Source organism: Mauremys mutica, chromosome 10 (genome assembly GCF_020497125.1).
Source record: "Mauremys mutica isolate MM-2020 ecotype Southern chromosome 10, ASM2049712v1, whole genome shotgun sequence".
In the NCBI taxonomy this organism is placed as follows: domain Eukaryota; kingdom Metazoa; phylum Chordata; order Testudines; family Geoemydidae; genus Mauremys; species Mauremys mutica.
The window spans coordinates 75,759,527-75,774,133 of NC_059081.1; the positions used below are offsets into that span (position 1 = coordinate 75,759,527).

The window sequence follows — 14,607 nt, forward strand, 5'->3', positions numbered from 1 at the left end:
CATAAAATTGTTTCCTGAAGCCTAGGATTTGGTGTGTTAGGAGCTTTGAGACCTACTGATAAATGCTAGGTATTATTATTTATTGATAACTTAGGGAGCTTCAGAGGAAATGGGAACCAGAGAGCAATAGGGCATCTATTATACTTGCAACACAGACCCATATAAAGGGAAGACTTGTACATTGGTGTCGACATTTGGTCAGGTGGTGACACAACACGATACTCCAAATTCCTGCTCCGTCTAGTGCATCTGAACAGTTGTTGAGTCTCCATCAAGTAATCAACAGCCAGATGAAGTTTAAGAACATAAGTATGGCCATACTGGGTTAGAGCAAAGGTCCATCCAGCCCAGTATCCTGTCTACCGACAGTGGCCAATGCCAGGTACCGCAGAGAGAGTGAACCTAACAGGTAATGATCAAGTGATCTCTCTCCTGCCATCAGTCTCCACCCTCTGACAAACAGAGGCTAGGGACACCATTCCTTACCCATCCTGGCTAATAGTACAGAAAGTGAGTAAAGTTTGATTATTTTTTTTTGCATAAAATGCTCTTGTTTGGAAAAACAAGCCCCTGTGGCTTTAAGGCCTGCACACCCAGAATACTTTTTACAAGTGAAAAAACTCATTCACTTAACAAAATACAGTATGCTTTCTGCTCCCGCAGGGTGCCAGACTGAAGGAGCTTAATGTCTGCAGTGGAGATACTTTGGTCATAACTGAAGGGAAACTGCCGCCCAAGGTAACATTGTCACTTTGTGTCATGCTACAGTTTGGCAGATTCTAAGCCATTTAGAACTTTATACGTCAAAAACAAAGCCTGAAACTCCACCTGGTAACCAACAGGCAGCCAGTCTAGATATCTGTACAGTAAAGTGTGCATGGTGAGAGACGCTACTTAGCAGGCCACCACATTTTGTATCAGGTTGTTCGCAAATGGTTTTAAAATGTTTAGAGCACATTGCAATAGGCTTGAAGTGAAGTGACAAAGAAGTGTGTGATGATATGTCTGCCTCAGAAAAAAATGGTTGCAACCTCCTGATCAGATGTGGACAGAGAGAGTCATCCTGGTCATTTCCACTTCCGGATCATCTAAGAGCAGTTGGGAATCTAACAGAGCCCCATAATGTGAAGCAGTGTCACCTAAGGTGGACAAACACCCCTGTCAGAGGGGCAGATGTAATCTTTGTCATACAGCCTGATGCTTTTCCCCAAACTAGCAATGTCACTTAGGTCTTATGTTAATTAAGCCTCAGTCAGCTAGTTCTTTACCATGTCTCAGTTTCTACAAGACTCTGAGTATGGGTGACATCATTATGCTGTAACAAGTTTTGTCACCTAACCCTCTCCGTGGGCCCTATACAGGTAGAACAATCAGGAATCTGAGGCCCACGCAGGAGTCCTTTACACAAAACAAGATTAGAAAAAAAACGAAGGTGGAAAATTAACATTGCAGATTAATACTCTTCTTCTCTGTTGATGCAAAAATCAAACTTAACTTACTTGTAATAGTACAGAAAGTGAGTAATCAAGTATATTTCATTCACTGTACAGGGATTCCTGAAGGTGCCCATCTGGTGGTACAAGCCTTTGATACACTTTGAACAGCAAGAGAGCATGCAGAATCAAGTGAACTGCATGATGGGGGCATTGCGAGTATCTCCAGCAGGAGGTGAGTTGTAGGTGTTCAGAAATAAAGGTTTCCAAGAACTTCTTGAGCAGAGAGTTGCCTTTTGCGAAACCAAATGGCCAGCCCATATTTACCAATTAGGCAACAATATTTGTAGAATATCTTCTTGAAGGGCCTGATGTTTTATGGGTTGTACAATCTTCTTCTGATCCTTGTAGTAGGAAGAGAGCCTAAGACATAAGCCCTTGTATCAGAGGCTCGGTATGAGACAGGACCTCTTCACAGAATCTGGCAAGAACAGGGCTAATAATGCAAAAATACACTTTCCTAAGAAGTGCTAAGCACAAAGTTCTTACGGAAACACATTCTGATATTAAGTGGTACCAGAACATTCCAATATTAAGGATGGTACATAAACATTTCCCAAGAATAACAGGAATGCACTGACCCCTCCTAAAAGATAAGGTCAGGATGACAGTATGTAATAAAAATGGTTTAATTGAACCAATATGTACAAGGCCGGTTTTGTTCAATATCTTCATTAACGATCTGGAGGATGGTGTGGACTGCACCCTTAGCAAGTTTGCAGATGACACTAAACTGGGAGGAGTGGTTGATACGCTGGAGGGTAGGGATAGGATACAGAGGAACCTAGACAAATTAGAGGATTGGGCCAAAAGAAATATGATGAGGTTCAACAAGGACAAGTGCAGAGTCCTGCACTTAGGACGGAAGAATCCCATGCACTGCTACAGACTAGGGACCGAATGGCTGGGCAGCAGTTCTGCAGAAAGGGACCTAGGGGTTACGGTGGACAAAAAGCTGAATATGAGTCAACAGTGTGCCCTTGTTGCCAAGAAAGCTAATGGCATTTTGAGTTGTATAAGTAGGGGCATTTCCAGCAGATCGAGGGATGTGATCATTCCCCTCTATTCAGCACTGGTGAGGCCTCATTTGGAGTACTGTGTCCAGTTTTGGGCCCCACACTACAAGAAGGATGTGGATAAATTGGAGAGAGTCCAGCAGAGGGCAACAAAAATGATTAGGGGGCTGGAGCACATGACTTACGAGGAGAGGCTGAGGGAACTGAGATTGTTCTTCGAGTGATTGCTCCTATGCATTCCAATGTAGGTGTACGCGCCGCGCGTGCACGGTTCTTCGGAACATTTTTACCCTAGCAACTCCGGTGGGCCGGCTGGGCGCCCCCTGGAGTGGCGCCGCTATGGCGCTGGATATATACCCCAGCCGGCCCGCCCGCTCCTCAGTTCCTTCTTTCCGCCCGTGACGGCTAGTAGGAACAGTGGAGTGCTCCCATTACCTCCACAGCCCTAGCGTTCTCAATAGTTTAGTGTATATAGTTGTTAATAGTTTGTTAAGTTTCTTGTTAAAATTGTATAGTTAGTTGTATAGTATAGTAGTTAGGGAATTAGAGGGGTTAGCCCTCTTCTTCCGCCCCGGTGCGAGCTTATGCCCGGAGCACCGGGATTCAAGCCCTGCGTGGCTTGCCAGCGGCCCATGCCGGTGAGTGACCCGCACGACTCTTGCCTACGCTGCCTCGGAGAGTCACACAGGTCAGATAAGTGCCCCATTTGTGTGGCTTTCAAGCCTCGTACGAGGAAGGAGCGGGACTCTCGTTTAAAACAACTCCTTATGGAGTCGGCTCTCCAACCTCCGGCACCAGCTCCGTCGGCGCCGAAGCCGGCCTCCGTGAGCAGCGCACCGGCAGCACCGAGCCGCTCCGGTGCCGACACGTCTCGGCACCCTGCACTGCTGGCAAGCCACGCAGGGCTTGAATCCCGGTGCTCCGGGCATAAGCCTGCACCGGGGCGGAAGAAGAGGGCTAACCCCTCTAATTCCCTAACTACTATACTATACAACTAACTATACAATTTTAACAAGAAACTTAACAAACTATTAACAACTATATACACTAAACTATTGAGAACGCTAGGGCTGTGGAGGTAATGGGAGCACTCCACTGTTCCTACTAGCCGTCACGGGCGGAAAGAAGGAACTGAGGAGCGGGCGGGCCGGCTGGGGTATATATCCAGCGCCATAGCGGCGCCACTCCAGGGGGCGCCCAGCCGGCCCACCGGAGTTGCTAGGGTAAAAATGTTCCGAAGAACCGTGCACGCGCGGCGCGCACACCTACATTGGAATGGATAGGAGCAACACATCTCGAAGAACACCAGTTACTACGGTGAGTAACCGTCTTTTTAGCCTGCAGAAGAGAAGAATGAGGGGGGATTTGATAGCTGCTTTCAACTACCTGAAAGGGGGTTCCAAAGAGGATGGATCTAGACTGTTCTCAGTGGTAGAAGATGACAGAACAAGGAGTAATGGTCTCAAGTTGCAGAGGGGGAGGTTTAGGTTGGACATTAGGAAAAACTTTTTCACTAGTAGGGTGGTGAAGCACTGGAATGGGTTACCTAGGGAGGTGGTGGAATCTCCTTCCTTAGAGGTTTTTAAGGTCAGGCTTGACAAAGCCCTGGCTGGGATGATTTAGTTGGGTTTGGTCCTGCTTTGAGCAGGGGGTTGGACTAGATGACCTCCTGAGGTCCCTTCCAACCCTGTGATTCTATGATAAGGTGATGGGTAATAATTAGCCACAGCAGAGTGCCGTAACTAACTATGTCAGAGACACTACTACCTTGTTTGTATTAGGGTATAAAAATGTATTTCAGAGGGAGTATCTTTGTCCAGCCGAGGGGGGAATGGAAAGTCCTGCCATTCACTGAGCTGCGTCCATTGTCACGGGCATACATGTCTTAGTATCCTCCTAGAGTCTGCCAGGTGCGATTACCGTGCTTTGTTGACAATAAACCTGGCTGGGTGCCTTCGTAGCTCAACGGATCTTGTGGTTATTGGATGGATCGCTCCAGTTCTGCTGTGACGGCTGTTTGCGCACAGCTGGGGCAGCACACAAAAAAAACACACACATGCAGCTGAACATCTAACCACAATCCTTAGGCTGTGTACACTGCCCCACAGTTTGGATTACGGGGGTGTGAATAGCAGTGTGCAGCAACATGCTGGGCTGTAAGTCCTCCATGTGAATGTTACATTACATTAATGTAGTCCTATTTGAAGAGAATTACATTAATGCGAACTAGGAACCTTATAATTTGCACCCACAGCATCCACACTGGTTAGTTACAGCACAGCACTTCAGTGCTTGTTGCTGTTCACACCTCTGTAATCTGAACTGTGGGATAGTGTAGATATGTAACTTTTCATAAGCTGTAAAATGATGGGTGAGTAAATAAGGCATAGCTGCTAAGGGTGATGCATACATTGCTTTCTTCTAGAAATGTTTGCTCTTTTAAAATTTATAAAATCAAACAAAACCAATTAAGGTACTTTTCACCTCCTGCTGCTGCCAAGCGAAGAAAAAAACCCTCCTCTTCAGTACAGATTTCTGTTGCATTACAGAAGAACTCGGCATTATCTATCTTTTCTTGTTACTTTGTTACCCACTTCCAAATTAGCATAACTGTTCACTAATTAGTATCTCCCACTCTTGCTATGTAAGATGTAGAGCTGTACCAAACGTCTTGGAATGCTGTTCAGATAATCGCTTTCATTGGGGCTACCTTGTCAAATTCCTGGTACCTGTGGTGTTGAACACCATTTTAACATCTATTGGCAGAGGAGAAAATCATGTTATTTTACACTCTGCCTTGGTTTCTGATCTACTTAGTAAGCACATACGTTCTTTCTAATCAAGAAGTTATTAGTTGGCAAATCTGACACACTACTCATTTTGAGGTACACCTCTACCTCAATATAACACTGTCCTTGGGAGCCAAAAAATCTTACCACGTTATAGGTGAAACCATGTTATATTGAACTTGCTTTGATTCACCGGAGTGTGCAGCCCTCTCCTCCCCCCCACTCCCAGAGCACTGCTTTACCGCATTATATCCAAATTTGTGTTGTGTTGGGTGGCGTTATATCGAGGTAGCAGTGTAATTGGTTCAATATTGCCTTTGGGATTTTAAGAATTTCTTCATTTGTGGTTGACAGTAATCAGTCATAAGCTGAAATTTGCAGTATTAAGACAGGTTGAATTCTTTCCAGTTTTGCATCTAAAGGATTAGAGGTTTTATCAAATTATATAATAATGTTAGCGAGAGGATGGTTAATTAAACAAATGAAAGTGAAATCTTACATTTCTTGAACACTGTATTGACTGTTCATTAACTGTTAGGATTTTTAGCAAGGTATTGTATAGAACAGAGGTGGGCAAACTACGGCCCACGGGCCACATCCGGCCTGCCGGACCATCCTGCCCGGCCCCTGAGCTCCCGGCCGGGGAGGCTAGCCCCCAGCCCCTCCCCTGCTGTCCTCCCTCCCCTGCAGCCTCAGTTTGCTGCGCTGCCAGCGCTCTGGCCCACTGCTCCTGTCAGACAGCGTGGTGGCGTGGCTGGCTCCGGCCAGGCGGCGGGGCTGCGAGCTCCTGCTGCTTTGAGCGGCATGGTAAGGAAGCGGGGATTGGATAAGGGGTAGGGAGTCCTGGGGGGTACTCAGGGGACAGGGAGCAGGGGGCAGTTTGATGGAGTGAAGGTTCTTGGGGGAAGGGGGGAAGGAACGGGGGGGATTGGTCAGGGGACTGGGAACAGGGGGGGTTGGATAGGTGAGAGTCCCAAGGGGCCTGTCAGGGAGCGGGGGTGTGGATAGGGGTCGGAGGGCAGTCAGGGGATAGGAAGCAGGGGGAGTTGGATAGGGAGTGGGGTCCTGGGGGAGGGGTGTGGTAGGGGGACAAGGAGCAGGGGAGATTGGATGGGTTGGAGGTTCTGAGGGGGGCAGTCGGGGGCTGGAAATGGGAGGGGGCAGATAGGGGGTGGGGGCCAGGCTCTTTGGGGAGGCACAGCCTTCCCTAACCGGCCCTCCATACAGTTTCACAACCCCGATGTGGCCCTCAGGCCAAAAAGTTTGCCCACCCCAGTGTAGATCAATACATGTGGTTATATAATGTCAGTTTTCTTTAACTGTATCTACTGATCTCTTTAAAGATTCCCCAGCATATGTCCAGTCAGACATCAGGCTTTGTTATGCAGGCGATGTGGAAATCTCTGGAGAAGCTTTTCTGGAGGATTTGAAAATTCAGGTTAGATATTATCCTTTATATGTCACCATGCTACTGTGATTCCATAAGTGAGCTATATTAATATATATTTTTTATTTCCTTTTCCCCTCATCTCCAGTATGTTCTGATATGGCATTTGCTTATATGCCATGTTCAGTGGTAAGTACCAACAGGCAATATGAGCATGTAGCTCAGACATTTTCCTAGTATCTGTTTCCTGCAATTGCCATTCTACCTTTCACATGTTCCCAGCTGCTAGAGTCATGCTGCACTTCATCTGAAACTTTACCTTTTATGGTTTGCAGGCCTACTTTTGTCTTGTTATTGTAAAAGTGATAAGTAAGAGAAACACACACCTCTACAAACACTATCAAAAGAACCACTTTCCATTTCTACATTGTTCCTGTATTATTTTTTTTGTTTCATATGTTTAATTTAATGATTCAATAAATGCTTTTGGTGCTAAGAAGACCTGGTTATGTCATTTTGTAAGATGTGGATTTGGCCCTGTTGGGTGGAATCTAAGATACATTTTAGTAATTATTCCTGATGCCTTAGCAATTGTAGCAAGCTTTTAGACAAGAAACGTATCTAACTGAATTGATTTTTATAAATTCCACTGCAAAGGGCACATTATTCACCCAATTGGTTGTTCCATTTTCACTGCATGGGTTACTATCTTCTTAACTATGCTCCACATTACATGTCACTTTTAGGTTAGACTGGAACAGCTTGGTTTCAGCCAAACACTTCTTTTTTTGTGGCCAACTAATATGAAAGGCCATGTTGAACATTTACATCCTTTATGCATATCAAAGAAACCAACTCAGAATGAAAACAGCAGTGTGCATTTGATATACCTTCAGCAAAAGAGTAGGGAAAGCTTACTCGGCACCTGGCTGGAATGATCATGTTTCATCTCATTCACTTTTAAAACCAAAATATAAACAAGAGTCTGTAAGTGTTTTCAAAGAATCTCAGAAACTGTTTGTTAAACTGAGGAATGTTGGGGAGGGAGTTCGCTCAGATTTGTTTTGGGGCTGAAAAGGAAATCCACCGCTTGTAGTCCTCACCGGACAGTAGTTAAGTGGACAATAGAGCAGTAGATCTGTGTAAAGTCATTCTCTATATTTATAATTGCTTAAATACTGCAGAGGATCAGTCAGATGGGTTACATTGTGTGGCATTACTACATCTTTGCAACTAGACTGGCAACTACAATTATTGAAGAGATGTTTGGTTTTTTTTCAGGCCATGACCTTGCCATTCTTCCAGGAGCTCAGTGTCCCATCACCTGAGTTTCTCAGAGCCTGGACATTGGAAAGTAAGCGCCCAGGCAAGCTTTTACGAAACAACCAGCAACAACTCAAGTAGGTTTCTAATTGAACACTCAACCTTCAGTCTGTTGCAACGCTACATGACTGGATTGTGAGATGGATTGGTGGAGAAATATACCAGTTCAGTCAATATTAACAGAAAACCCATTCCTGGTAATTTCAATGTTGTGAGTTGAGTAACTGTTATAAATTAGATGTTTTTCATCTGGAATATCATGTTTTTGTTTTTATTTTTTTAATCAGGCTAAGTTTATTGGTTATGCTAACTTTATTTTTTTTAAAGAAGTTTTGAAATGCAGTATGCACCTTACTGGATTTTTTTTCTCTTGTTGCTTTCAAACAGGCTATGACTTTAGTTTTCCAACTCAACATAAGATAGTTTTTCCAGCACTTTAAACTGTAACTTGTCAAATTATAACACATGATTTTTAAATATTAAAAAAACAAAACCAAGGTGTAATCTTAATAAAACTCATCTATCTTTCTTTATTAGTGAATATAAACTGGGAGGCAGAACAGAAATCTGTATAGAGCCTTTACAGAAGGAAGAGAATCTGGGGTAAGTACTACAAATACCTATTAGTATTTCATTGACGTACATTACTAGATGAGATTTAATCTAGCAGTTCTTAACTTAAAACTTTCTGTCAAGGTTCCAGCCAGTGCTTTGTTCTAGGATACTTTATTTCAAACCCAGATTATTTTACTTCTTATTTCCCAGCAGAACTATTCCTTAGAAGGAGAAGAATTGATCAGGAATGTGTGTGGCTCCTGGAAGCTTGATTCACAAGAACTTTGTTACCCCTTATTTTATTTTTTTTCTGATCACAGCCCCAGTGACTTGCTGCTTCGGGTGCAGATGGGCATACCCGGGGAGAGGGATTACTACCACTCTGTGGATTTGGTGTGGGATATCTCCAAAGAATGCACAGCATGGGCACTGAGGCATAGACTTGCTGCTCACTATTCTCTCCCTGTGGAGAAAATCGAAATTGCAAAATACTTCCCAGAGAAGTTTGAGTGGATGACAATCTCCAGCTGGGTAAGATCTGAAATGGCAGAGGAACTAATTTGGGACTGGAATGACAGATGCCAATGATTTTACTTTGTGCAGAGACTGTTAATAAAAAAGTAAAGTAGGAAAGTTTAAATACATTTGAACACACGTTTCATTCAGTGTTATCCATCAGGTGGATTTGGAAGTGAATGGTGCTGGTTATTCTTTAAGGGCCTGATCCAACTCTTACTGAAGTCAGTGGAAGGACAGTGAGAGTTCAGTTGCATCCTAAGCCAGTAGAACTGGGGCGCCATTAAGGAGCCCCCACCCCATTTCATACCTGAGGTCTGCTCACAGCGCATGCCCTAACCCCAGACAGAGCTCTGAACTGCAACACAGCTTGAGTGTAATATATATTATGAGTTCTGTGCTGCTCACAGTTTCCACTTTTGGGGCGGGAAGTTTGTCTATAAACAGAGGCAGGGTGATTAAGATAACAAAAGGCTGGTCATTAAATTAAATTAAGGATTGTTAGATGATCCTGAAAGCATTGCCAGGCACTCCAGTTAAAAGATAGGAAACAAAGGGTAGGAATGAATAAATGATGAAATGGAGAGAAGTAAACAGTGGTGTCCTCCAGGGACCAGTACTGTTCGACACATTCATAAATGATCTGGAAAAGGGGGTAAACAGTGAGGTGGCAAAATTTGCAGATGATACAAAATTACTCAAGATAGTTACTCAAGTCCAAAGCTGACTGCAAAGAGTTACCCAGTTTTGTGACATCCCTTTGTAACTGGGCAACCCAATGAAAATGAAATTCATGTTAACAAATGCAAAGTAATGCACATTGGAAAACATAATCCCAACTTATACATACAAATGATGGGGTCTAAATTAGCTGCTTGAGAAAGAGATCTTGGAGTCATTGTGGATAGTTCTCTGAAAACATCTGCTCAATGTGCAATGGCAATAAAAACAAACAAAGTAGGGAATCATTAGGAAAGGGATAGATAATAAGGCAGAAAATACCACGTTGCTTCTATATAAATCCATGGTACATCCACATATTGAATACTGTAGGCAGATTTGGTCACTCCATCTCAAAAAAGATATATTGGAATTGGAAAAGGTACAGATATGGGCAACAGAAATGATTAGGGGTATGGAATGGCTTCCATATGAGGAGAGATTAATAAGACTGAGACTTTTCAGCTTGGAAAGGAGATGATTAAGGGGGGATATGATAGAAGTCTATAAAATCATGACTGGTGTGGGGAAATTAATGTTATTTACCCCTTCACATAACACGAGAACTGGGGTCACCCTATGAAATTAATAGGCAGGAGATTTAACAGAAAGAAAAGGAAGTATTCCTTCACAGTCAAACTGTGGAATTTGTTGCCAGGGATGTTGTGAAGGCCAAAACTATAACAGTGTTCCAATAAGAACTAGATGCATTTATGAAGGAAAGGTCCATCAATGGCTATTAGCCAGAGTGGGCAGGGATGGTGTCCCTAGCCTCTGTTTGCCAGAATCTGGGAGTGGGCGACAGGGGATGGATCACTCAATGATTGCTTGTTCTGTTCGTTCATTCCCTCTGTAGTACCTGGTATTGACCGCTGTGGGAAGACAGGATACTGAGTTAGATGGATCTTTGGTCTGACCCAGTATGGCCATTCTGATGTTCTTGTATATAACCTTACATATGCCCCCTGCTGTAAACCAGTAGACCCCACTCCCCTCCCAGAGCTGAGATAGAACCCAGGAGTCCTCGTGGGGTCAGTCGCTCTCTGCAGAGTTAGTAACAAAATAAGAATATACATTAAAATTTTAAACCTAACCAGTTTCCCTTAAGTGACTTGCCAGAAGATGTCAGAACATGTTAGTATTAGAGCTGAGTGGGTCTAATGATTATTTAATTTTCTTTCTTTTAGATAGGAAATAGATACAGTGCTCCTGTCAGCTAACTGCTAAGTTATCTGTCAAAAACCTAGAGTTTTCAAGTGTCTAAGTAGCTCCTGGAATCACAGTTGGTCTCCCCTCCTCCCCCCGCCCCCACAATCTGAAATGGCCCCCCTGCAGTAGAACTTGAAAGTTCTGCAATGTTAATGAGGTAAAAGCCCTCTGGGGTGGATGGAAGTGGCATTGATCACATGATGAAATGCTCCACTCAGCTTCTTTTACTGTACTTTAGAAATTGCTTATGTAGATTGAAAAGCTTGCTAAGGTTGCAGGCCAGAGATAAATATAAAACCAGAAACCATTTTAGTATGTGATTATGTACCATAAATGCAGGTTTAGATTTTTGTGTGTGCTTTTTTGTTTTTTCTTTTTGGGTTTTTTCTAATCCCATAGGTGCCGGAATGAGTTTATGGAAATAACACTGAGAGTTCTGCTGAAGTAAGCAGATCCTCTGATTAAGGACCATAGTTAATTGATTATAAATGCAGTATAATCTAGACCTCCTTTGTCAGAGGGATGTGGGAGATTTAAAGTATGTGTATGGAGGAGAGGAAGGATTAGTGGGAAACCTCATGGTGAATGAGGGTAAGGGGCCTACGTGGAGGAAAACTGGTTGACATAGGTGCATATACAATTCTAAGAATAAATAAGACTCTTCAGTTGCTGAAGAGCAGCTGCTCACAGGAGTTTTATACCTTAGAAGGTGAAACCAACAAAAATCAGTTTAAGAGTCTCTGAAATCTCTAGGCTTAGGACATGTGAACACTTTAATACTTTGGCTTTATTCAGACCCAGCAAATTTCGAAGAGGAAACGGAAGAAAAAACAGGAGAGTTTGCAGTCAGCACCCTTTCACCTGAAAGATGGAGACATTATCGGTGTAAAGGTAAACTTAAGAATTAACACAGTTGTGAAAATAGCTGGGATTTAACAGCCAGTCGTATCCGTGAACAAGCACGTAGTTTCAACAGTAATAATATCCGCTGTGTCCTGATTTCTGCCTCATTCTTCTGTATTCCTTTGCATGGGTATGACAGTGATTGCGTATAAACATCTGTCATCACTTTGCGTGAGAGTGGGGACAGGGCACTGTTCCTGTTGCTGCCTCTCCCGATGCTCTTTACCAGCCTAATGGAAGAGTGCTGCGGATACTGTGGGGATCCCACCACTCTGTATTATTTCAGATTCAGTAATCCAAGTGGTTTGGTGCAAAGATTTTAAGTTTTAAAAATATGTGCAGCCAAATGTATTAAACTGCTAAGAGGCTGATGTAATATATTATGAGAACTAAAAACAATAAACTAATGCACTCAATACTTTCTGGCAACAGAATCTTCTACTTGAGGAGGGTAAGGACTTCAGTACTGTGAGAGATGATATTGGAAAGGAGACACAGAGGCAGCTTGCAATGGAAAAAAAGAAAAGGTATTTATTACAGTATTTTTGTGTTCTCAGATATGCAAAGGGGTTTACCAGGTTTCACAGATTTTTAGTGCTGTGATACTTTGAGGCAGAAGATGTAACTAAAGATAGTCAACGCCCAGTAACAGTCTTCAGTCCTGACAGTACCAAAGGAGGTGCATTGAATAAAAGTAATTCAAAACCTTCTTGTTTTTAATACTATTTCTGCACCATGAACCCATTCAACTTGTGGGTCTCAGTTCTTCTTCGAGTGATGGTCCCTATTGTATTCCACTGAGGGTAATGGGCATGTGCCCAGAGCTTTTCAAAGTAGTAGTGTCTGTTAGTCCGTGCATGCGCCCCTGCATTGCCCCGTGGATTTGTCCGAAGCGATAAAAGGCAGGGTGAACTGAGTGCATCTTTAGTTACTTTTCCCCACCGCATGGTCCAAGTCGGAGCTTCAACTGTCTTCTCATTCTTGGTGACACATTTTCCAAACTTTTCTCGAAAAACCCCCCAACACTGTTTCTATTCTTTCTTTATTCAGGATTTTGTTGTAGTTTTCTTGTTTTTTGAAAGTCCTGCAAGTCTCCAGACTCTGGACATCACCTTGGTTTCCCGCCAAAAATCCCCTGCCTCCAGCAACCTGCTCTGGGTACTGGAGCATGACAGATAGGCCAGGATTCTTGCCCTTGTTTGTTCTCCCTCAACACCGAAAACCAGTGCTGTCTTTAGTGCTTGGGGGAAGCCCACACTATGTCCAGGTATAGCATCTCTCTCCTTCTCTGCCCATACAAGGGAAGGCAGAGCCCTCCACTTTAAGAAGTACCTCCTGGAGGTCACTATGGGGCCACAGTCAGACCCTAGCTGGGGAACACCCCCCCATACATCGCCCTGAACACTCCAAGAATACACCTCCTGCTGTGGAACCCCAGACCGGCTCCCCCGGTACCAGTGCTATGCACCCACACCAGAGCCTAGCCATGAGTCACAGAAGCACATGCATAAACATGGCAGTAGCTCTTCGCCCAGGGCTAACAAAGGTGCCCTGCTGTCCATGAGCTCTGGCCAAGGAGGGGTACCATGCTCTAAGACACACAAGAGTGACAAAAGCCTGCATTGCTTGTCAGATCCGCCAGTCCTGGTTATGGACCAGCACACCCAGGCACCAACTCCACCGGCGTCCAGTGAATGCCTGTCTCGGAACCAGTGAATCTTACTGGCCTTGCAGCAAAGAGTCCTGTGGCACCTTATAGACTAACAGACGTATTGGAGCGTGAGCTTTCGTGGGTGAATACTCACTTTGTCGGATGCATTACTGGCCTTGGTTCCGTCCATCGATCAGGTGCTGTTGACTCCAGGGAGACTCGCAACCACTCCCGGGCCTCATGAACTGTTGACAATGGGAGAGATGCACTCTCTGCCCCAGTACTCTCACCTCCTAAAAGGAGCCCATCTCCGTATCCAATATCCTCAGTATTGCTGGATGAGACTGTTATCAATCTCCTTCTCTCCCCCAGACAGCTACCATCAATTTCAAGAGCCTGCTACATAGGATAGCTCATGCCCTCAAAATACCATGGGAAGAGATGCAGAACAAGCCGTGCTACCTATTAGACATTTTGCATTCTTCGATACTGTCCAGAGTGGCCCTACTGATCAATGAGGACATTCTGCAACCTGCACGCACTGTGTGTCAGACCCACATTCTATAAAGACAAGGTCTCCTTATGCACCTACATCCCAGGTTTCTGCCAAAAGTGGTTTCCCGCTTCCACGTCAACCAACCCTTACACCTACCCACTTTCCCAAACCGCACACCTCAGAGGAATGGCGGCTTCATTCCCTCAATGTCCGTAAGGCCCTGGCCTTTTACCAACAAAGGACAAAACCATTCTGGAAGTCTCCCAGACTGTTTGTTGCTGGAGCAGAGAGAACTAAAGGGCAGGCCATCTCCATCCAGAGAACCTTGAAGTGGGTCTCAGGATGCATTACACTCTGCAATCAACTATCAGGATGGTCCCCACCAGGTGGATCTGGGCCCATTCCAGAAGAGCACAGGCATCATCTACAGTCGCGCTTCATGATGTACCCCTTGCGGACCTATGTAGGCAACCAGGTGGAGTTCGGTACACACCTTTTCTTCTCATGCTCTAGTGCATGATTCTGCGATGGACACCTTGTTCGGTGCAG

General features: G+C 44.3%; 1 protein-coding gene across 4 annotated transcripts in view; it reads left to right on the forward strand.

The window, feature by feature from the left end:
- USP40 (ubiquitin specific peptidase 40) overlaps positions 1 to 14,607 on the forward strand; it is a 60,928-nt gene that overhangs the window by 42,433 nt on the left and 3,888 nt on the right. For 3 of the 4 annotated variants that reach the window (XM_045032169.1, XM_045032171.1, XM_045032172.1), the window contains 9 exons: positions 664 to 738; positions 1,551 to 1,668; positions 5,989 to 6,105; positions 6,642 to 6,736; positions 7,967 to 8,085; positions 8,546 to 8,611; positions 8,884 to 9,094; positions 11,804 to 11,899; positions 12,344 to 12,438. In XM_045032169.1, the coding sequence (XP_044888104.1) occupies positions 664 to 738; positions 1,551 to 1,668; positions 5,989 to 6,105; positions 6,642 to 6,736; positions 7,967 to 8,085; positions 8,546 to 8,611; positions 8,884 to 9,094; positions 11,804 to 11,899; positions 12,344 to 12,438 (992 nt within the window). The remainder of the gene's footprint in view (positions 1 to 663; positions 739 to 1,550; positions 1,669 to 5,988; positions 6,106 to 6,641; positions 6,737 to 7,966; positions 8,086 to 8,545; positions 8,612 to 8,883; positions 9,095 to 11,803; positions 11,900 to 12,343; positions 12,439 to 14,607) is intronic. The other variant, XM_045032170.1, reaches the window with a different exon arrangement.